The sequence below is a fragment of the Pangasianodon hypophthalmus genome, chromosome 22, assembly GCF_027358585.1.
Source record: "Pangasianodon hypophthalmus isolate fPanHyp1 chromosome 22, fPanHyp1.pri, whole genome shotgun sequence".
Taxonomy (NCBI): Eukaryota; Metazoa; Chordata; class Actinopteri; order Siluriformes; family Pangasiidae; genus Pangasianodon; species Pangasianodon hypophthalmus.
Genome location: NC_069731.1, coordinates 10,707,174 through 10,732,503, shown reverse-complemented (window position 1 = coordinate 10,732,503; position 25,330 = coordinate 10,707,174). Strand labels below are relative to the sequence as shown.

The following is a 25,330-nucleotide window of genomic DNA, read 5'->3' as shown; positions in this document are numbered from 1 at the left end:
TAGTTGCAACATGGCCTGGAAAGAAAGCAAGATTGGGAGAGACTTTGAAGCTGGAGTGCACAGGGGCCTCCTGCTCGGGGACAGTGGTTACCCCTGCCGACCATGGCTCATGACACCCTTCATGAAGCCCCTTAACGCTGCAAAGTATGTAAATTAATCATAGAATAAAATACTTATCTCCATTTAATGAGGTAGAATCTGCATATTCTCACAAGATAAATGAAATCTGTATGCTTCCAGCATGCATTTTTGTACGCAAAAGATTTGCAAAGGTGTGATCAGCAATCTAAGTGCAGAAAGAGATCCACGAACACACTGAAAGTTTTGCAAGCATACAGGATACATTGTGAGTGTCAGATTTATTATTTTTAAATAATCAGATGTTGTGAACAAAAGCAACGTCTCAGAGTATCATTTATTTACCAAAAAAAATCGAGTTCAATACTAACAAGGAAATTTCTTCCACTTTTCGTTATCTTTTTGGTCCCTATATTAGACAAAAAAAAATTGTGCCAAAGCTGTAAGTGCACAAAAATAAACACTGGAAGCATACAGTTTTCATTTATCTCATGAATATATGCAAACTCACTACACATGTATTATGCTACAATTATATAAACCATTAAAATACTGCAAATCTTTCTTTTATGCTTAAAACTTGATTTACATTTTTCCAAATCTTACTCTGTGCATGCAAATCCTTCATGCACTAATTTACCTTCATACTATTTATCTTAAAGCATTGTTGATACTTATGTTGGTCATTGATTTACCACTGTAGGAAAGGAACAACAAGGTACATAATTGAGAGGATGACCGAATAACTGAAATGCAGGTTTCACTGTCTCCACAGCATGGAGTGGCGTGTTGAGCCACCAAGGGCATGCAAAATTATTGTAGCCTCTGTTGTACTCTTCAAACTTTCGAAGATGTAATCTGCCTTCGAAGAGGAGGATGAGCAGGAGGAAGAAGAGGGTCACCTGTATCATGGCTGACCCTGTGCTCTGACCCCAGCTTCCTAGCAAGCCAGGATATGCAAAAAACTCTATTTCATTGGTTCTGTACTCATACTCTGCACAACGACAATAAAGTTGAATCTAAATCTAAATAATCTAAAAATCCAAATGAAGCAGAAGTGTATCCGATTCTTCAACAAGATTTACTACAGGTTGGATATACTGTCAGAGATGCCATCGTGAATGCATTCTTTAATTAGTTGTTGTTGTAGAAATAGTAATTTTACTAATAAAATTATTTATTATTAGTAATAGTAGTAGTGTTAATATTATTATTGGTATTTTGTTAGTATATTATATTTATTATTATAATTAAAACAAATAAACACTTTTCAGATCTGTCATAAAATGTATTTATTCGTCAATTGATGTGATTGTGATTTTCCCTTCATTTGTAGCTGCAAAAATTTGTTGTTTAGAATGATGTCGTACATCTCCTGATTTTCCTTCTCCTTCTTGAGTTTTTTGATCTCTAACTGCAGTTTTTCTTTCTGTACCAGCAGGACCTCTCTCTCTGCAGTTCCACCACTTCTTCTCTTATAGCAGATGGAGTGGTTGTTTTGCGATTTTCTGAAACACAAATGCTTTCTAAGTGTTTCTGAGAAATTAAGAAATAGTCTGCCTAAAATAATATTGAGGCTGTTCTAAGTTGAATTAACAGTAGTCTAAAACACAATTGTTAACCTAGAGCAACAAATTCTCACTTAGCTGTTGACTGGTTTGGCGCTCTGGCGCACTGGCGGTGTTGAAGCTGCGTTTCCCCACAGTGCTGAAAACATCCTGTGAAAGGAGTATCAGTTATCATATGATTATGTTGTCACATATCGTGCATGTCAATGGCAAAAATAGAATTTTATTATGACAAAACCTGGGTCACCATCGTGAATCACTTAACGGTTTCCCTTAGCTAAGAGAAGTGTTTAAGACATTATATGCAATACTCTCAAGTCATTCTCTTAGGTAAATCACACTTTAAGTGTTATACTTAAGGGAAATACTTAAGGTGCTTTATGCAACCGGCCCCTGATGTCTTGCATGGAATCACCACCTTGCAAGTGTTGGCCACATCAAGCGGGCCTAGTTCAAATAGGGATTAGTATGCAGCTGTTCTGGTCCACACTAAGTCTTACTACTGGGTAGGTATTATTCACCTCAAAGCGAGCATAGTACATGTTAAGCGCATCTACTAGTGAGGTAGACATTCCTACGTGACTGGTTTTCCTCCCTTTGTAGTCTGTTATTGAGCGTAGGCCACTCCACATACGCTTCAGGTCAGACCCATGGTAGCTGGATTCTACCTTGTCCCTGTAATCCCTTTTAGCTTGTTCTGATGGCTTTCTGCCGGTCATATCTGGCCTTCTTGATCCATGAGTTATATGCAGCAGTCTGTACTTTAGGTTTGGCATGGACATTACTATTTATCAAGGGCTTCTGGTTGGCAAAAGACCTTGATTTTTAGAACATCAGTGCACTTGCTGATTTAACAGAAACTGCGTAGCCATTTATGTTCCTGCATTCCTGCATTCTCAAACATCTGCCAGTCTGTGGTTTTGAAGCAGCCCTGGAGTGTGCTGATAGCGTCCTCACTTCGTAAACTGTGGTAAACTGTAAACAGAATAAACTGTGCGGGAAACCGGTTTATCCTGTTGTTTGTATGCAGGAAGAGAATGGAGGTGTGATCAGTCTTACTAAATGTTGGGTGGGGGAGGGCTTTGTAACTGTTCTTATGTGTAGAATAGCAATGGTCAAGAGTTTGATCACCACATGTATAGAAATTAATGTGCTAGTGGTATAGACATAGAAGAAAAAGAGGTACACAGTAAACCACAAAAAAAAAAGTGACTCTTGCCGGTGCAGCCCCCTCGGCACACACGGAAGTAGACAGATAAAGAAAATGGGTATGTTTTCAATAAAGACCACAAAGCAGGATTTACAGCTTTGCCAATGTAGTAGCCTATCTGCATTCTGCATTTTTTTCAGATTGAACTTATTGGTACCTTTTTAAGATTTTTCAAAAATTAAAAATGTACATTCATTTTCAGGATTTGTTCACTATAAAAACATGAAAGTTTTTTTTTTTTTTTTAAATTACAAAATACTAGAGTAATTGTACTTCTTTACCATTGCCAGCACCATCAGACTTTCCAGTATTGCCATGGCAACATTACTTATCCAAGTATTGCCCAGCAACTGCTTTTCACATGTGGAAAAATATGCAGCATAGCATTTAGTCTTCATATGCAATCCACGTAAGAAGTCCATTCCTGATTTTATCTTGATAGTGGCTGTTCAGTTTTCTCGCAGTCATGCTTCTCACAATCATGGATGTGATTTCTTGTGGCACAAGGCCAGAGGCCTTGCAGATATTCAGTACAGCAGCACACTCACTTGTGAGATATTGCTTAAATATATAATTGAATAGAATATCATGTTTATTTTAGTGTATAAACATTAAGAAGCCATAATTATGGAAAAACTATGAAGCAAGAAGCCTGTCTGCATGTTTACTATTTTGGGCTTGGCATGGAAATTTGTCAATACTACTTTTAAACAAGTTGTGTGGTTTATATTTTACTTGAGTGTTAATGAAATTGAATACTTGTACTCTTGCTTAACTACATTTTCTCCTTACATTTTTATTTAGACTTTCAAAGTACCCATTATGAATCCTGAAGGTCTCTTCCCTCAATGTACACTTCAGTTTAAAGCATCCTTCTAATGCAAAGTAATTAGCTCCAGTAGTGTTATTAGAGCTTTAAGGTATGAGGGATTCAGCCCCCAGAGGCCTCACCTTTTTTACAGGCTGTCTAATATTTGTTCCTGGTTCAATCACGGCAAGCCCTTATGAATGAAAATCAGGATTAGCTGATGTCTAAGAACAACATTGAATCCAATGGGTTTCTTCCCTATCTATGCCGGTTTCTGTCAAATTGATATTACTACAGTAAAGGTATTAATCAACGTATTTTCTATAATAAAGCTGAAAGGTAAACTTGCCTACATATCATCTGAAAAATTCTTGTTCTTCCTTCCACAGGTCACATATTTACCTATTAAATGTAGACTACCTGTGGAAAGCTGCTGTCTTACCTGACTGCCATCAGACCCACTGCTTGACCTGTCTAAAATGCTACCTATTTTACAGCTACCTACCATACTACTGTAGCTATAAAGCCATAACAACACATAAATAACACAACATTCCCATAAGACGGTATGTAAGCACTTCTTACCACCTCAGTGTGCACAACGAATCAGCTTTGTTCTACAATGTCTGATCTGAAAGCATAGAGTTAAAAATTTGATCGTGTTAATAAACACAGTCTCTGGCCTGGGGACTCTGAAAATGATTGAGTGAAACATAGTGAGCTCTATAGCAGCAACTGAGGTGACATTTTAGATGGAAACAGAGGTACAAAGTCAGCTAAAATGCCAGATTTCCACAGCCTCGTTGTAGATTGCAGTGGCACGGGGCTGGTGTTGTTTGAAAGCTACTGAAATTCTCTTTTTACAGTTATTATGTGGTGTGTGCTATCAGGAGCTCTCAGAACTTCATAAATGCAGACGATTCTTGTTAACAGATAACAGGTAACAGATCAAGATATTAACATAAAGAATAATCACAGAAAGATCAGGGGCTTATACCCCCCAAATAAAACTGTGCAGCATTAGTTATGTATATGACAAGCAAATGTACAGAGAGTGAATGATGTTTTCTGGTAACACAGCATAGTTGCTTATAACAGTTTTAGACAATAAGTAATAAAATTAGGTTTCAGTAAAAAAAAAAAAAAAAAAAAAAATTTACTTCTCACTTTAAGTTACTTGAGTACATTTTAAAATAGCAATTCTAACTTTCAGTTCAGTTTTTTTACACATAATCTATCACTTAAGTATAAATTCTTACTATTTTTTCCACTCCTGCAAGCAATAACAAATCATGCAGAAAGATACCACAAATCACTGGAGCATTGCAATCAGGCCTAACTTAAACATTAAGCTACATGCCTCTTTAGAATAGCCATATGGATATGTATGGATTTTGTCTTGAAACATGAATTGAAACATTATTTTAATCAAAAAAATTTCAGTGAGCTCAGGTGAAATAATTCAACCGATCAGTGAGTATGGTTGCAGTTACTTGTTTTAAACAGATGTTGAACCCTAATTTCACCTGCAGTCAATGTCCCACTCAGGTGAACACACGCCTGTAGACTACACTGATCAGCCATAACATTAAAACCACTGACAGGTAAAGTGAATAACATTGATTATCTTGTTACAATGGCAACTGTCAATGGGTGGGATATATAAGGCAGCAGTTGAACAGCCAGTCCTTGATTGTTGTTGTGTTGGAAGCAGGAAAAACGGGTAAGCATAAGGATCTGAGTGACTTTGAGCAGGGCTAAATTGTGATGGCTAGACGACTGGGTCAGAGCATCTCCAAAACAGCAGGTCTTGTGGGGTGGGGTTGCAGTGATACCTACCAAAAGTGGTCCAAGGAAGGACAGTCGGTGAACCGGCAACAGGGTCATGGGCGCGACGGCTAGCCAGTCTGGTCCAATCCCACAGAACAGCTACTGTAGCACAAATTGCTGAAAAGGTAATGCTGGCTATGATAGAAAGGTGCCAGAACACACAGTGCATTGCAGCTTCCTGTGTATGGGGCTGCGTAACCGCAGAGAGATCAGAGTGCCCATGCTGACCCGTCCACGACCGAAAGCATCTACACTTGAGCATCAGAACTGAACCATGGAGCAATGGAAGAAGGTGGGCTTGTCTGATGAATCATGTTTTCTTTTACATCATGTGGATGGCTGGGTGTGTGTGTGTGTCACTTACCGGGGGAAGAGATGGCACCAGGATGCATTCTGGGGAGAAGGCAAGCCGGCAGACGCAGTGTGATGGAGTTGCCACCTTGCAACTTACAGGACATACCACAGTGCCAGATACCACAGCACACCTTCAGAAGTCCATGCCTTGACGAGTCAGAGCTGTTTTGGCAGCACAAGGGGGACCTACACAATATTAGGCAGGTGGTTTTAATGTTATGGCTGATCTGTGTAAATCAAAGAAGGGACACTCTTTTCACTCCTCATGTTCTTGTAAGCTATTTTAATTCATAACAAATAAGAGCAATATTTCACACAGATTAGATTATTCTATAATCATGTAACATACAACCAAGACTCACTTATACTTATTAATTCTCATTAATACAACTTGATTGATGTTAGTGCTTAAGACTAAGCTGGCAAGTCTTTATAGGTTGTGACAGTTCTGCTGAGCCTGGTGTATGTATCCACAATAATACTTTTTTAATGAAGATGCCACCAAAGTGCAATTTTGATCAAAATTAGAAAAAAATAGATTTTTGTCACACACACATTTGGGAGTGCCAGTTGCAGATTTAGGTGGCACATTTACAACCTGCCAAACCCTATAAAGGCATCCTTCACAGACCATAGCAGCAGGCCCGACACATCCATGCCCAACTATAGGCCTGGGCTCTTGTGGGAGCAAAATGGTTGTGACAAAACAAAAAATATTTTTAATGGCCAAATCTGAGCTATATCTGTGGTGTGAATTGAAGAGGTCAGTCCACATGCACAAACCAAAGAATAAAAGGTAGCTCAGATGACATCTTGGAGGAAGTATGTGTAGGTGCTCACATCATCAAACTTACATCTAGGCCCCATTCAGAACTGGCATTAACATCCATGTTGAGTAATCGGATCACATGTGGACAGCTGAGATGCATAGCTGTTCACTCCTGGCATTAAAATGCATCCCCTGTGATTTTGCATTTAGATTTCATACATGGTTTCTGCAGGTGAGCCGCACATTTATTACATCAGCCTACCGCTGCACTTATTTTCAGGCAGAAATGCCCCGCAAATCATATTTTATCTACCTTTATGGACTGTTTCAAATGTTTTAATCATGTGGCATGCTAATGAAACATAAGTGAACGGGAGATGAGTTGCTGAAAGAAACTACAAACAGCAGTTTTAATCTCTGCTGTTATTGAATTGTCTTTATCCATTAGCCTAGCAGCAGAGCGCTCTACCACTCGGCTCGATTTCCACAGTCTCGCACTGATTGTGTTTTACGCATTTTGATTACACTCTCTCATAATTTATTTTTATGTTGTCCGTTATTTTTATGTGTCACATTGATACTACAAACGTGATGTGGCCATATGCATCCCAGTCCAACTCTATGCAGATCACAATGTGTCTTCGAGATGCATTTGATCCCATTCAACACTTGTACTTAGTGCTGTCCACCTATGATCAGATCACCCAGAATGCATGTTAATGCCAGGTGTGAAGGGGGTCTAACATGGTCTAGAGGGCAACTACTGGGTGCTCATGGGTGGGAACTATTAATTAAAATTCTGAGAAAATGGAGAAGATAATACATTGCCTTTGATACGTATATAGTCAGACAAAAACAGCCCCATACAATCAGAATCAGTCTCCTTTAAACTAATACAACGCAAACACCATATCAAAGAATAGTTCTGGGGATTTTACTTTAATGGGATTTTTATTATTTCAGAACTTGTTACAATGAGGAATTACGTCGTGATTTATGCCATGAAAACTTGAGGGGAATTTTTGAAAAAGACATGGTGTAGGCTGACTGGCATTTCCAAAATAGGGTAGCTTATCATACTGTAATTTTTTTTTTGTTTAATATTGCCTTATGTGGTGTACAATAAGAGGAACTCTTACATTAACAGTGGCTAAGTGTGTTTTTTCTTGATGATGCTACTTTCAACATTGGGAAAGTAAAGAAATGGTGTTCATAATGCTGTGCATCCCAGCCACATACTCAATACCACAACTATTACAGATTACAGTGTCCCTATTACAGTGATTTAGTTGCTACATGTGCACATGGCATGTGCACACAGGCACAAATGACCCAGGTCCTCAGGTGCTTATTCAATAACTACAGTCTGTCATAGTTTGTGAATGGACTTAACTTTTTACAAAAATATATTCTGGCTAGTGTAGTGTGGATACAGGAAGCAATTTAAAGTCATTTTCTTCCTTTCTTAGGTGGATAACCTGGATAGAAAACTACTATTAAACTACAATTAAAACATGTAAAATCATTTGTAAATACAGTCCACAATAAACCTAAAACTACAGAATGACAAAAAAAAGATAGACATGCTGATAGATGCTGAAAGATAGACATGCCATCACAGATAAATACAGAAAGCAAGGACAAAGTCGATCAGAAAGTGGCCTCAATTGCTATTATCTAAAACCATCTTAATTCAGAGCTCATTGTCACTGAACATTTATCATTGCTCCTAATGCAATAGCAACGAAACTTTCAATACAAGAAAGAAAATATAAGTGCTGTGCTGGCGCACAAGACCAGATGACATACTAAGAGACAAAAATATATATATATATATATATGCCTCAACTAACAAAGTGGGAGTTTTAAGTGGAAACACTTGTACATTTTAGATGATAAACTGCACACAATAACCTCATTCAAAATGGAACATAGGACACACAGGTACAACAAACATCCCTAAGCACAGCAATAGTTTTAATCAAATGGGCAGTTCTTGTTAAAGAGAAACTTGGGAATAGCAATGATTATTAAAAACTTCCTTTTTGTTCTTCTTTTGTTTCATTCTTTGGTCCCTTGCCATGTTTATAGCGTTGAGGCCAAAACTGACTTCAGCTCCTTTTTGCCTATAAAGCCCCTTCACACATGCCATTTTCACACATGCCATTTTCTGTGGCCCAGGACTTCACTCATCAGACTCGTATCTGTGGAAGAAGCACAGAAGAATATGGTATCTGATTAAAATTGGGATCTCAATTCACAGGTTAGTATTTTTCTAGGTCAAACAATCCTGAATAAAAAAATAAAATAAGAACACAAATGCAGGCACAAGAGACAAAGTTGCACAAGTAAATGTTTTTGCAGCTCTAACACACCTAATTCACTTTGAAATTGCCATCAGTTGTGTTGGAAGAAGAAAATACTTTAAGGGTTACAGATAAACAGAACATATCTCCATTTTTCAAACCCAACTGTGAGCACAACACTCCCTTCCCTATCTTGAAGGTTTCTGCCATCACTAGGCTTGCACAATATTAGGTTATTTAAGATTAAAATTGACTAACAATTTAATTGTCCAGAAAAGATCAGAGAAAAAATGACACAAATATAATCATGTAGGGAGGATTAAATTGTTATTTATTGCAATATTGCAATATATAACAATTTAATTGTTCCTACATGATGGTGAATAAAATGGTGTTATGCGATTTATCACTTTGCAGAGACAAAACTAATTTGTCCAATTAATACGTTTCTGGCCTTCAGGTGGCTCGCTACAGCGCTCCACAAACAACAGCTGATCAAAAACTGAACAAGCTTCTTTCTTTTACTCTTGCAAAACAGTAACTGGGTCACACTAAATTCTCACACAAAAAGGCTTAAAACCTTCTTTGTATTCTGCGTATATTTATATATCTATTATTAGTAGTAGTGCACTGAAATGAAAATTCTTGGACAAAGCTCTAACTAAAAACACAGTGGGCTTGAAAAATCACTGTATTGTTATTCCTCAAACCTCTTCTTATTTTTCTACTCCTCCTTCCATACTTTTCTGCAATTTTCTGCAAACTGCTTAACATACAGACTCTGTTCAAACTACATTTCAAAGCTCTTGGTCACAAGGTGTGCTTTGTATTTTTGGTTTTGATCAAATTTATGATTTTTAAATTATTTAAGTTTAAAATGTGAATTTTATAATAAACACCAACTAAAAGTTTACAAACAGACTGTTTGTCAGTTAAGAGTTCTGTGATGTCACAAACGGCCAATCTCACTCACACCACGTTTCATCTTTTGTTTTTGTTATACACTGAAGACATTTAGGTTTGAAATCAAATGATGAAAGCTGAAATTCTGGTCTATCATCTCATTCATTTTCTGATATTTACATTTATGATGTGTTAAACAACTTAGAACATACTGCCTTTTGTTTGAACCCACCCAATTTTGAAGTAATCAAAAAATATTGGGACATGTGACTGACAGGTTTTTCTTGTTGCACAGGTATGCTCTGTTAGACTGATTGTTTAAACAGTTAATAGCTCTGAATGTCTACTCTTGGTTTGAGCCCTGGGTTTCGCCTGTGAAGACTGCATTTGTAGATCAATGTATCTCTCCACCCTAATAGAGGATAACAAAAATAATCCTAGGCTCTTATTTAATACTGTAGCAAAATTAACTAGGAATAAGACCACCACAGAAACATGCACACCTTTAATATGTACGAGTGATGACTTTTAAATGGCAAAATTTAAAATATCAGGCAAATTTCAGACTATAAATTTAAAACCAGACATTTCTATAACTAACCCTGTAGATAATAATATAACACTATCAGATCAGCGATTAGAGTGTTTTTCTCCCCTTCGAGAGACCGAACTAATTTCCTCATCAAAATCGTGTACTTGTGTAGATACTACCTTACCTACATGTTTCTTTAAACAGATAATTCCAGAAGCATTCAAACTTCTATTAAAAATCAATTCTTCCCTTACCACTAGCAATGTACCGAAATCTTTTAAACTAGCAGTTATCAAACCCCTGATTAAAAAAACTTGACCTCAACACCTGTCAATTGTCCAACTACGGGCCAATATCAAACCTCTCCTTTATCTCCAAGATCCTAGAAAAGGTTGTAGCACAGCAGTTATGCTCATACCTACATAGGAATAACATTCATGAAATGTATTAGTCAGGATTTAGGCCTCATCACAGCACAGAGGTACTGGTTAAAGTGGTGAATTACCTACTACTGGCCTCTGATCTGGTTTATGTCTCCTTGCTTGCGTTGCTTGACCTTAGTGCAGCTTTTGATAACATTGATTATTCTCCTTGATTGACTAGAAAATGTTGTTGGAGTTAAGGGAACAGCCCTCTCCTGGCTCAGGTCTTATTTGACTGATTGTTATCAGTTTGTAGATGTAAATGGTGACTTCTCTACGCACACTAAGGTAAAGTCTGGTGTTCCGCAAGGTTCTATTTCAGGCCCACTGCTTTTTTCTTTATATATATGCTACCTCTTGGTAAAAATATTTGTAAACATGGTATTAACTTCCACTGTTATGCCGATGACACACAGTTGTTGTGTTTCAGATTCAGATAGTTTCAGATTTTTTTTCAAGTTTTCTGATTACAGTATTCTCTGGAAAGTATCTCTGGATGGCCTTCCTTTTTTTATCATGTGCAACAGTAAAAGACCTTGGTGTGATTATTAACTTCAGTCTTTCATTTGAAGCTCACATAGATAATGTTACTAGGATAGCTTTCTTTCATCTCAGAAATATTGCTAATATAAGAAAAATAGTGTCACTACACAATGCAGAAAAAACAGTTCATGCTTTTGTTACCTCTAGGTTGAATTATTGTAATGCCTTACTGTCTGGATGTTCCAGTAGGTGCATAAACAAGCTCCAGTTAGTCCAGAATGCAGCAGCAAGAGTATTTATTAGACCCCTATCTTATCCACACAGCATTGGCTCCCAATCAAACTTCACATTGATTATAAAATACTACTATTGACCTATAAAACACTGAATGGTCTCGCACCGCAGTTTAAGCGAAGTTTTGGTCTTTTATGATCTGCCACGCCTGCTTCGATCAAAAGGTGCAGACTATCTGTTGGTACCTAGAACAGTGAAGGCTACAGCTGGGGGCAGATCTTTCTCTTACAAAGCCACACATTTATGGAACAGCATAGTGTTCAGGACTCATACACAGTCTCAGTGTTTAAGTCTAGGCTGAAAAAATATTTGTTTAGTTAAGCTTTTGTGAATAGTTTTTTCTTAGGCAAAGGAGCAGATTTAGAGGGTTCATGGGCATAGAGTGCTGTGGTGAACTGGGATGTTCGGATGCTGTTGTGTCCCCACTCTCACGTGTTCACTCAGGTTTGTTGACGGTGGAATGGCTGGCTGTTTTATGTCCCAGGGTGCCCTCATGTCTGTGTTACACTCTGACTCTCCCTTTTATTTATGCTGTCATAGCTAGTCTTGCCAGAGTCCCTGCTTATACACTGCACACTATGTACTTTGTCCTTAACCATTATGTGACAATTAGCGTACCTAACAATCTCTCCCTCTCTCTCTTTGTCGAGCTACACATGCTACTCCTGAGATACCAGGGATCCTGACCCTTCTACTCTCCAGACCTGCCTGATCCTTCCTGATGCCCATCACTTGGAAATCACTCGCTGTTGCTGAGGATGGCCCCACATGGACAGCCTAAAGATCAGTGAGATTACTGTGGATGGTACCACTTAAAAACCATCAAGATAGCTTTGGACTGCTGACTGATATGAACAGTCTTGCTACAATGGCTTAGGACTCCAATTGCTCCGATAGCTTTAGGACTGCAATTTCCACAAACAGATTTGCAAGTCTCTGTCAGTGAACAGTTGATAACTTCAATAAAATAGACTTCATGCGAAAACTATAATGAATTTCCTGTTTACATAAGTGCACTTGTTAACCATGTAGTGCACAGTTATAGAAGGGAATTATTGATAATTGCACTGTCTGATGTCACCCAGATGAGGATGGGTTCCCTTTTGAGTCTGGTTTCTCTCAAGGTTTGTTCCTTATATTGCCTCAGGGAGTTTTTCCTTGGCACTGTCACCTCTGGCTTGCTCATTAGGGATAAATTTATAAGTTTAAAATTTATATCTTGAATTTATGTATTTCTGTAAAGCAGCTTTGTGACAATGGCCATTGTTAAAAGCTCTCCACAAATAAAATTGAATTGGATGAAAGTGGTCCAGTAGCACACTCCTGGTGATATACCCTTGATGCACAAGTGCTACGTAACACCTTAGCAATCTGAAAAACCATAGCAGCAGCCTAGCAACATACTAGCATAATAACTTTGTTATTTTTACCTTTTATAATCTTTCTTTTAAAAATTGCTTTCTTTTAGCTCTTTTCAAGCACTGTGTATTTCCTTCAGGAAATCCAAATCTAGCTAATCATGAAATACGTCCAGATTGCTATCATTTTGTGTTGTCTGTTCAAAAGTGTGACATTGTTCACTAGGCTTATTGCACATACTATAACATTTATTGGATGTGTTCAGATAGGTGCATATTTTATTAGTACAATTAAATGAGCACAGTAACATACCAAATAACAATGCCAGTTTCAGTAATAATGCATCTCTAATTTCTATATATATAGCCCCCTCTAAAAGTATTGGAATGGCATAGCCATTCTTTTTTTTGTTTTGTTTGTTTTTTTGTTTTTGCTATACACTGCAGACCTTTGGTTTTGAGAAAAAAATATGAGATAATGGATCAGTATTTCAGCTTTCAAGCTTTCATTCCCTGATATTTACATCTAGATGTGTTAAATAACTTGGAACATGGAACCTTTGGTGTCAGACCACCCAATCTTTAGGTGAGCAAAAGTACTGGAACAGATAGTCATAAACAAATAACACTTAATATCTTTTTTGCATTAACTGCATGAACCCGTGGTGATTGATGTAGTCAGTGTAAAACCTTCCACTTGATGAAGTCCTTGGTTGTGTTAGTCAGGTCAAGTCTGTTTTTTTTACGGTCATTCCTCTGTATAGCTTGTGTATATTGTATACATTTTGTTTCTCCAGGACTTCAAGACTACATAAAGTGCAAATACACAACAGGGTGAGATGAGTGACAAAAAAAAAAAATACACAGAAAAAAAAGCACAGAACAATTAATACACGAGACAATAAACACATAGGAAAAAATATACAGAACATGGGCTGTAAATTGTAAAACTACTGAGAAGTGTAGCAGCAATAAGTATGGCAGCAATATCGGCAGCAAAACGAGTTTGATAAATAAAAAGTGTCTGATACAGCTTTGTAAAAGAAGTGCAAAGTTTTTGAGTCATACTGGGTTAGGTGTTGGGAGGGAGCAGGGTGTTGAGTAATCTTACTGCCTTAGGGAAGAAACTGTTGCAGAGTCTGCTGGTGGTGGCACGGCTGCTCCTGTACCATCTGCCAGATGGCAGGACAGTGAAGAGTCCATGAGATGGGCGAGAGGGGTCATCCGCAATTCAGGTGTCTTTGCGGGTGCAGCAGTTGGTGTAGGAGATGATAATGGTGGTTAGAGAGACCCAGAAGATCTTTTCAGCTGTTCTCACGATCGACTGTAGGGTCTTGCATTCAGAGACTGTGCAGTTCCCGTACCACACTGTGAGACGGCTGCTCAGGATGCTCACAATTGTCCCTCTGCTGAAGGTGATCAGGATGGTAGGGGGGAGTTTTGCTCTCTTCAGCCTCTGTAGGAAGTGGAGGTGCTGCTGGGCCTTCTTTGCTACGCAGGTAGTGTTGAGAGTCCAGGGGAGGTCCTCAGTCATGTGCACACCAAGAAACTTGGAGCTTTTGACTCTCTCCACTGTTGTTCCTTTGATGTGCAGTGGTGAGAGGTCTACTTAGGTCCTCCTGAAGCCAACAATCATCTTTATAGTCTTATCAACATTAAGAGATAGATTGTTGCTGCTACACCATTCTGCAGGCTGGTTCACCTCCTCCCTGTATGCTGACTCATCACTGTTGCTGATGAGGCCCACAACTGTAGTGTCATCAGCAAACTTGATGATGTGATTTGAACTGTACTTTGCAGCACAGTCATGAGTCAGCAGGCTAAACAGCAGTGGACTGAGCACACATCCCTGGGGAGTGCTGGTGTTCAGTGTGGTGGTGCCAATCCTGACAGATTGGGGTCTCCTGGTTAAAAAGTCCAGAATCCAGTTGCAGAGGTGGGTTGTCAAACCCAGCAGGCTCAGATTTCTTATCAGTCGTTGTGGAATGATTGTGTTGAATGTTGAACTGAAGTCTAACAAACAGCATTCTTAATTATTAGAAAGGTAGATGGTAGCAAATATGGTGTCCTCTGTTGAGCAGTTAGGATGGTAGGCATACTAAGATGGGTCCAGTATGGTGGGAAGATTGCTCATGTGTTTCATGTCTAGCTGCTTGAAGCACTAGATGCAATGGGTCAGTAGTCATTCAGGCAGGATGCAGATGATTTATTTGGCACAGGTATGATGGTGGTCATCTTGAAGCACACAGGGACAACTGCTTGGATCAGGGAAATGTTGAAGATGTCTGTAAGGACATCTGCAAGCTTATTAGCACATTCCCTGAACACCTGGCCAGATATGTTGTCAGGACTGGCAGCTTTTGGCTTAAGTCTGGACAGAGCTTTCTGACATTGACTGCAAACAGACAGTGTACATGGTCAGTGGGATTTGGGGTGGTCTTCCCCATTGGCATGATGTTCTGTTCTTTGAACCATACATAGTAATGATTCATTGAGTCTGGGAGAGAGGTGTCACCACCAAGACAGATTGGCCCTTGCTGTGCAGCGGGCTACCTTGTCGTCAGACCTGAAGGCAATGTCTCGGGTTTTCAGAAGCGAGCGCACTTCAGCAGCCATCCACTGTTTCTGGTTTTCTGGTGTGGTGATGGTCTTGAAGGAAGTCACATCATCTATGCACTTGCTGATGTAGCCAGTCATTGATGCTATGTATTCCTCCAAATCTATCGTGTGGTTTTATGTAGCAGCCTCTCTGAACATATTCTAGTCTGTGTGCTCAAAACAGTCCTGAAGTGCTGCAACGGCTCCCTTATACCAGGTTCTCACCTGTTTCAGAACCAGTTTTAGAAGTGGTCTGTATACTCAGATTAGCATAACTGAGATGTGGTCCGAGCAGCCGAGGTGGGGGGTGAAGTGTGGCCTTGTAAGCACTGTGAATATTTTTGTAAACAAGTGTCTAGAGTGTTTGTCACAAAATGCTCGTAGAATTTTGGTAGCACTGATTTCAGGTTCACATGGTTAAAGTCCCTGATGCAATGTGTGGTTAGCCTGGCTAGCCTAATGGCTGCATCCAGAATGCTGGTGATGAGCCAAGTTTCTGTAAGAATGAAAACACAGAAGTCCCTGAGTTCATGCTGGGTCGTTACCTGTAGTCTAAGGAAATCCAGTTTATTGTTGAGGGACCGAACATTGGAGTGGAGAATGGATGGTAGATCTGTATGGGGTTAGCCTTTAGCCTAGCACGGAGACCCGCTCGCTTGCTTCCGCTTCCTCGCACACCGTTTCTGGCACCCTCTATCCCAGCCAGTGGCATCGGGCAATACCACGGGACCGGGGCCTGGTTAGCATAGCAGCCTAAGGTTGCATAGCTCTTCCCACTGTCCATTGTTAATTTCTCTTGAGCTTTGTTTTTTAATGTGGGGGGTTGGGGGGGTGAGAGGGGTCCTTCACAGCTGTCACAACGTTTCTATCAACTGCTGTTGTTTTCCTTGCCCGACCGGTTCAATGTCTGGTTGTTAATACAGCAGTGGTTTCTTTCTTTTTCAGGACAATCCAAATTGTTGTATTGGTTATGCCCAACGGCTCTGATCAATTTTCCCTCTTTTCTCATTTTCAAAATATCATGCCTTTCTCATATAGACAGCTCTCTCATTTTCATGCTGGTTTATTCTTTTTAACAACAATTGCAGTATTCACAGGCAAAACCCGGGGCTCAAGCCAAGAGTAGACATTCAGAGATATAAATTTTTTATCTATATACACTCGATGGATGCACCCCACATCCAAATCACATGACACCATTTTCTCAGGATAACTCTGGAATTATAGAAAGATAGAAATATATAGAGAAAACTAAGCAAAAGGCAGAAGTCAAGCTTTTTTATGATGCACAGTTAAAGTCTGTATGTCAAAACTAAGTGAAGAAATTATAAAAACACTGTTTAATTCTTGTGCGCCTGTTACTTTAAGAATTATCTATGCTTATATGCATATCTTCATCATATTTTGGAGCATCTCCAAAGCAGCAGGTCCTGTGGAGTGTTCCCGGAAAGCGGTGGTTTGTACCTATCAAAAGTGGCCCAAGGAAGGACAACCTGTGAACCGGCAATAGGGTCATAGGCGCCCAAGGCTCATGGATGTGCGTGAGGAGCGAAGGCTAGCCCATTCCACAGAAGAGCTACTGTAGCACAAATTGCTGAAAAGTTAATGCTGGCTATGATAGTAAGGTGTCACAACACGCAGTACACTTGCTGCGTATGGGGCTGCGTAGCCGCAGACCAGAGTGCCCACGCTGTCCCTGCCACTGCTGAAAGCAACGGGTACTTGAGCATCAGGACTGGACCATGGAGCAATGGAAGAAGGTAGCCTGGTCTGATAAATCATGTTTTCTATTACATCATGTGGACAGCCAGGTGCGTGTCACTTAGCTGGGGAAGAGATGGCACCAGGATGCAGGAAGAAGGCAAGCCAGAGGCAGTGTGATGCTCTGGGCAATGTTCTGCTAGGAAACCTTGGATCCTAGCATTCATGTGAATGTTACATTGACATGTACCATCTACCTAAACATTATTGCAGACCAAGTACACCCTTTCATGGCAGTGGTACTGCCTAATGGCAGTGGCCTCTTTCAGCAGCATAATGCGCCCTGCCACACTGCAAAAATTGATCAGGAATGGTTTGAGGAATATGACAAAGAGTTCAAGGTGTTGACTTGGCCTCCAAATTCCCCAGATCTCAATCCAATTGAGCATCTGTGGAATGTGCTGGACAAACAAGTCTGATCCATGGAGGCCACACCTCGCAACTTACAGGATTTAAAGGACCTGCTGTTAGCGTCTTGGTGCCACATACCACAGCACACCTTGTGAAGTCCAGGCTTCAATGGGTCAGAGCTGTTTTGGTGACACAAGGGGGAACTACACTATATTAAGCAGGTGGTTTTATATATATATGCAGCCAACATTACCCCCATATCCCAACCTTATAGGGAAAGAAGAAGGCCAAAAAGACCTAGTGTGGCCTAAAGACCTAAAGTGGCATGAACAAAGCGTTCATGCCCAACATAGCCAGCCCTAAATGCAGAACAGACTGGGAAAACAGAAAGGGACCCTGATGTTGCCCCAACACTCCATCGGTTTCAGCCACACAGAACTCCTGGAGTCCATGTTGATGCATCACAACACAATACCCCACTGGACCTCTTTCAACTCTACTGCTTCTGTGCAGACACTTGGACAAGGGCAAAAAGTGTATCTGATGTAACTGAAGATTTCTACAAATTCATTGGTCTGGTCTTCTACACATCAATGGTTCCTCTAAAACATATCCAAGATTATTGGAGGGAGAACCATATTAAATCAGTCTGCATCATTTCCAGCAACAGATATGACCGGGGATAGGTTCAGGATTATTTCTTGGAACTTCATATGAGTGACCCAGACAAAGATGTGGTGAACGACAGGAAGAAGGGGACATAAGATCTTATAAGTTGTACGCTCTTCTGTTTGTGAAGTGCATGGACACATGAGATGTGTATTTATGCTCCACAATTCACCAGGCCTTCTCAGGGGATAAAACCAGAGACAGAAACTGGACTGTGAAAAATGTTCCGTGCCCTGGTCTGTTTTACTTGTAAAAAGTTCACTGGAGTTTCCTGTTTCGCATTCTTAAAGTTTGTTTTGCATTTATGGTGGACTGACCAGATTGAAAAAAAGGAAGGACTGGCCAGACTGAAAAAAAAACACCTGTGACTGATCCGTTTTATTCGTAAATAGGTCACAGGAGTTCTTCATTTTTCACATCTGAAAGTTTTTATTTTGCATTTATGGTGTAAAAAAAAAAAATACTACTGAAAAAACTTTCAGTCAGAGTTTTTTCATAGGTGCTTTTTTTCCTTACTTGTGGGTTGTGGAAGCACTTCCATCAATACAGTATCTTTTATTAAAATTATTTTGTATCTAATTTGTGCTGAAAACAATGATACCAACCAATGATACAACACTTGAGTTAAAAATATTTTATATTATATTTATATATTTATTTTATTACATTTCATATTAAATGTTAAGGTTTTATACAGCAAAACAAAATATTAAAAACAGTTTTAGACAAGGGTTAATCAATCAATCTAACAGGGGACACATGGGCAACAAGAAAAACCTGTCAGTCACATGTTCCAATATTTCTGATCACTTCAAAAATGGGTGGGTTCAAACAAAAGCCATGTTCTAAGTTGTTACACATCTAGATGTTAGTTATTACACATATATTATTATCTGGAAATGAAAGCTGAAATTCTGATCTATCGTCTCATTCATTTTTTGATCTCAAACCCAAATGTCTTCAGTGTATAGCAAAAAAAAAAAATGGTCTTGCCGCTCCAATACTTTCAGAGGGAACTGTTTATTTAAATATATATTAAATATTAAAGTAGGCCTGACCTTTGCAATCTTTTCCTGAGCTCCTTAATCTGGTCATTCTTCTTACTCAGAATTTCTTTCATGTTCCGATATGCAGCTGTTTGTTGAAACTTCTTATCTAGTTCCTAAATAAACACACACACATACATACATATATTTTGTGACAGACACAATATTTTTATGTCCAAAAGTAAGAGTAATACAGTTTAATATCTTTTTTTTTTTTTTTTTTTTTACATTTTTTATGATATTTGCTGGAGTTGACCTGGAGTCGGTAAAGCCTCGTCTTTGTATTTATCTAATGAGGTAGAGAATTTGGAACACTGGTCACTAGTGTTACAATGTACATATTCTAAGAATTTTTAAGTACTTCGGCTACTGATGGTATTAGAAATTACAACAGTTCCTCAAAGTACTCACTAACAATGGAGCTCATTTATCAAGCTGCATACAAATGAATTTATTCATAAATCGTTTTCACAAGCGTTTACATAAGAAATTCGGTATCCTACACCTGCTCCTGAGTGTATGTAAAATTTACGCACAGAGGTGCAAATATACTTCTTTCACCATGTGTACACGAATGCATTCAGCTGCAACATGAGCGGCATTGTTCACATACTTGTTTGCATATCTACTGTACATCTGGAGGATTAAAAGCATCCATTAGAAGGCAGGTCTGAGCCAAAACATCTCTGTCCATCTTGTTTCCAAGTCGAAATGTAATGTTTAGAATTTCATGCTCAGCATCATTAAACACACTGATGAGCTCCGTTTCTCATTCAAACTTCATACTACATTCATACTGTGAGATTGTCGTCTCAAATTGAAAACCCTCACTGTACATTCAAAAGTATTTACTAATCTAGAAAATCCAGAAGACTATTATGCAAAACAGGCCTTCTGGTAGGTTTAAGATTTTTTTAAATTCAAGTACTAACTGTAATAGGGAAACCATTAGTGCTCAATAACGGTCTAAATAGTATATATGTATGCAATTTGAGACACAACACAGTGCCATATGGTGCTATACTGCCTCCACTATTTATGTTGGTATTGCACCATGCGAACACATTGCATTAATTTCTGAGGACATGCTCAAGCCACATGTTAAATGACTGCAGGATACGCGCGGTGGCCATCTTGCATATGCGTAGTTAACAGCAAGTATAAGTCAGCCTTAAAAAGACCGACTAATGTACACGTCAGCTTGATCAACTTCCAAATCATATAATCTTCATGGATTACTGCACTTTTAAATATGGAATATACTGTTGAGTTTAAATGGCTTATTTTTATTACGCTTACAGCATTTAACAGCCACCCTTATCCAGAGTGACTTACAGAAATGCTTTGTAGTCTCCATCAAAAACACATCCTCATGCTAGTTCACTAGGTCAGGGACTAAGAATACCATTAAGATAATTTTGTGAAAAAAACTCAGAATCAATACCTTCTCAGCAAGGGCGAGGTGATCTTGAACACGGAGCAGCTCATGTTTAGCTGACACTAGGCTGTCCTGTAGCTCCTTCTGTGATGCAGTACTGGCACTAAGCGTCTTCTCAAAATCGATCTGCATGGCTGCCACAGTGTCCTCCAGTTTAGAGATCTCCTGAGCGTGCATGGCGTGCTGAAGGAGAACCAAAATATGCCTTTGTAAATTTGTTGAGTTTTATTAGTTCTGTAAGTTCTACAAGTTCTGTATTTGATGAGATGTGTGTAAAGCTCCAGCAATACATACCAAAATCCAGAGAGCAAAAAAAAGACAAAAAAATAAGAAATAATAAGAAAATCAGTTCAGCAACCAAAAAAATTGTGCTAATTGCAAAAAGTTGTAAAATTTGGCCCTGTCCACACTGCAGATGAATCCAACAGTTGGAGTAAAACCCTAATCATCTCAACTACCTATAATCATTCAATCAAAGAAACAAAATAAATATTATTTGGGCCAGTGTTGCTGTAGAGGGTGGGATAAGAGACCTTAGGTTGAAGTATAGACATACCTGCTGATCTCCCTGGATTTTCTGAAGATCATTCAGGGCCCTCTCAGCCTCGCACTTCTCATCTAGGGCATTCATGGCCTACAACACAGCAGCAGCTAAACACTTTATATATAATAATTGAATTTACTTCTACAGGCAGTAAGCTCAAACTCTTCCAATGACCCATATATACGACCTCTTCCCTAAAATGATCACGCGGATTGATGTTACTAGAGTAAAGGTTCATTAATGAATTTATTTTCTAATAAACCTGAAACGGTACAATTTCCTACATGTTATCTGAAAAATACTTGTTCTTCCTTCCTTAGGCCATATATCTACCTGTAACCTGGTTTTAAATGTAGACTACCTGTGGAAAGCTGCTGTCTTGCTTGACTGCCATCAGCTATCAACCAACCCAGCAGTGCGGGGCTGGTGTCGTTTGTTGAAAGCTACTGAAAGGCTCTTTCTAATGGTTATAACGTAGTGCATGCGATCCAGAGCAATCAGGCACTTCATAAGTGCAGACGATTCTCAGTTTGGTAATGGCACAGAAGGGCATGTCATGAAAGATCATGTGATCACTGGGCTCTCTCTCTCTCTCTCTTTGTTTTAACTCTATGTCTGAAGTCTGATAAAATCTGATGCTCTGTCTTGGAAAGAAAGGCATTTTAAAGAACAGATCAGATAATATTAACCCAAAGAATAATCACAAAAAGATCATAGGCAATTTCAAAAGACCTGAAAACAAGAATTTTTTTTTCATAGAGAGCCATAGCAAAAGCATATGCCTTATATGCCAAGACACTAAAAGGATAAAGGTAATTTTTTCCATTTAAACAGATCTTCTTTTATCAATTGTAGTAGAGATGTGAAATTAAGTTTAAAGAGATTTTGAAGTTTCGAAGATAGTTGAATTCCTAGATATTTAATGGATGAGACAGTTGGTTTGAACAATAGATCCCCAGCTTCAGCACTCCAGTGCAGCTCAGACAGCAGTAGAATTTCTGATTTGGACCAGTTAATTGCCTAACAAGATACATTGTTGTACCTGTTTTTCAGATCATGGATTGGCGGAAGGGACTTTGACGGATTTATTATATATAATGTGTCATCTGCATAAAGGCTTATTTTATGATGGTCTGAGTTACTCTGTAGTCCTGTAATGTTTTTATTTTCTCTGACTGCTGTAGCAAGTGGCTCTATGAATAATGCAAAAGGTAATGGTGACAATGGGCATCCTTGTCTCTGAATAAGGTGAATGGTTTCTTTGAATGAAGTTCTTTGTCAATATAGGCCTTTCAGGTGTATCTGATTGACTTGTAGTGAGTTGTGGAAGGGTGACATACCTCAGAATTATGTTGATTTCTTCTTTTAAAGCATAATGTTCTGGTTTATAAAGATTTGACTAATAGAATCAAAAGTTATTGTTTATTTCCATTGGATCATGGATGATGTTTGCAGAGGTGTCTTTAACTGATGCAATAATGGATTTTTCTTTATTTTTCTTTAATGAATTTGCTAAGAATTTCCCTCATTTGTTACCAAATTCAAAGTGTTCCTGGTGCAATCTAAGAAGTAAAAATTCTAATAATCCAAGAAGTAAAAATATTAATAAATGTTATGAAAAGTGAGACGAGCATTTTGATTTCATCTGTAGGTGTTTGAGAAGCTAACTGCTCTAATCTCTTTATTTTTATCTATAGATTGGATTCCATTTTTGCTTCTTCTTTTTTCTTATGACTACAGAATGCTATTACTTTACCTCTCATTACTGTTTTTGCGGTTTCCCATAGTGTACAAGCAGATATTTCAGGGGTGCTATTGATTTCTGAAAATGATGACAATTCTTGTTGGAATTGAATTCAGAGACTCTCAGCATGGAGTTATTACATTGTTTTACTCCCCTTGAAGAGACCGAACTAATTTCACTAATTTCATCAAAATCATCAACCTATATACTAGAGCCTTTACCTACTTGTTTCTTCAAACAGATAATATTCCTGAAATAATTAAACCTCTTTTAAAGATAATCAATTCTTCCCTTAACATTGGCCATGTACCTAAATCTTTTAAACTAGCAGTTATCAAGCCCTTGATTAAAAAACCTGACCTTGACCCCTGTCAACTATAGACCAATATCAAACCTCCCCTTTATCTCCAAGATCCTAGAAAAGGTTGTAGCACAGCAGCTATGCTCATACTTACATAGGAATAACATTCATGAAATGTATCAGTCAGGATTTAGGCCTCATCATAGCACAGAGACAGCACTGGTTAAAGTGGTAAATAACTTACTTCTGGCCTCTGATCAGGGTTGTGTCTCCTTGCTTGTGCTGCTTGACCTTAGTACAGCTTTTGATACCATTGCTCACGCTAGTCTCCTCTCTAGACTAGAAAACGTAGTAGGCATTAAGGTAACGGCACTTTCCTGGCTCAGGTCTTATTTGACTGATTGTTATCTGTATGTAGACGTAAATGGTGACTTCTCTTCGCATACTAAGGTAAAGTTTGGTGTCCCACAAGGCTCTGTTTTAGGGCCACTGCTCTTTTCTTTATATATGCAACCTCTGGGCAAAATTATTCGTAAACATGGTATTAGCTTCCACTGTTACGCTGATGACACACAGTTGTATGTTTCAGCAAAGTCAAATGACAGACACCAGCTTAGACTTGAGGAATGTGTAAAGGACATTAGAAACTGGATGCTTATTAACTTTCTCTTACTAAATTCTGACAAGACAGAAGTACTTGTACTAGGACCACATGCAGCTAGAAGTAAGCTTTCTGATTACATAATAACTCTGGATGGCCTTTCTGTTTCATCGTGTGCAGCAGTAAAAAGACCTTGGTGTGATTATCGACTCTAGTCTTTCTTTTGAAGCTCACGTAGATATCATCACTAGGATCGCTTTCTTTCATCTTAGAAATTTTATCTAAGAAAAATTAGTTCATGCTTTTGTTACGTCTAGGTTGGATTATTGTAATGCCTTACTGTCTGGATGTTCCAGTAGATGAATAAACAAGCTCCAGTTAGTCTAGAATGCAGCAGCGAGAGTCCTTACTAGAACCAGTAGATATGACCTCATCACCCCTATCTTATCCACAATGCATTGGCTCCCAATCAAATTTCGTATTGATTATAAAATACTACTATTGACCTAGAAAGCACTAAATGGTCTCGCGCCACAGTACCTGAGCGAACTTTTGGTCTTTTATGATCCGCCATGCCTACTTAGATCAAAAGGTGCAGGCTATTTGTTGGTACCTCAAATAGTGCAGGCTACAGCTGGGGGTAGAGCTTTCTCTTACAAAGCCCCACAGTTATGGAACAGCCTTCCACTTAGTGTTCGGAGCTCAGACACAGTCTCAGTGTTTAAGTCTAGGCTGAAAACATATTTGTTTAGTCAAGCCTTTTGTGAATAGTTTTCTTAGGTACAGGGGCAGGTCTGGAGGGTTCACAGGCAGAGAGTGTTGTGGTGAACTGGGATGTTTGGATGCCCCCCACTCTCACGCTTTCGCTCAGGTTTGTCGACGGTGGAGTGGCTGGCTGCCTTATGTCCCAGGGTGCCCTCATGTCTGTGTTAGCTTCTGGCTCTCCCTTTTAGTTATGCTGTCATAGCTAGTCTTGCCAGAGTCCCTGCTTGCACTCTGCATGCAAAGTACATCGTGCTTAACCATTAGAGGACAAAAGCTCACCTAACAATCTCTTCCTTTCTCTCCATCTCTCTCTCTCCCTCACTCTCTGTCGAGCTACACATGCTACTTCTGAGATGCCAGTGATCCTGATCCCTTCTGCTCCTCCTCGCTGCCTGACCCATCCTGATGCCCTACTTCTTGTTGGAGTTCTCATCGGGTGAGTTCGCTCGCTGCTGCTGGGGGTTGCCCCATATGGACGGACTGAAGAACCTTTTGGATTGCTGGGGATAGTGCCACCTGGGGGCTGTGGAGATGGCATGGGGATCACATATGGGGAGCTGTACTGTAATGGCTTGGGACTGCGATTGCTGTAGTGGC

General features: G+C 39.1%; 1 protein-coding gene across 8 annotated transcripts in view; it reads right to left on the bottom strand.

Annotated features, from left to right (window-relative positions):
- Positions 1 to 7,529: 7,529 nt before the first annotated feature.
- The window catches only part of lztfl1 (leucine zipper transcription factor-like 1), a 133,006-nt gene continuing 115,205 nt past the window's right edge, over positions 7,530 to 25,330 (bottom strand). For 6 of the 8 annotated variants that reach the window (XM_053228110.1, XM_053228108.1, XM_053228112.1 and 3 more), the window contains 4 exons: positions 21,335 to 21,412; positions 20,785 to 20,961; positions 19,353 to 19,456; positions 7,530 to 8,821 (listed from right to left, as the gene is read on the bottom strand). In XM_053228110.1, the coding sequence (XP_053084085.1) occupies positions 8,803 to 8,821; positions 19,353 to 19,456; positions 20,785 to 20,961; positions 21,335 to 21,412 (378 nt within the window). In that variant the 3' untranslated portion in view covers positions 7,530 to 8,802. The remainder of the gene's footprint in view (positions 8,822 to 19,352; positions 19,457 to 20,784; positions 20,962 to 21,334; positions 21,413 to 25,330) is intronic. The other 2 variants (XM_053228113.1, XM_026938243.3) reach the window with 2 other exon arrangements.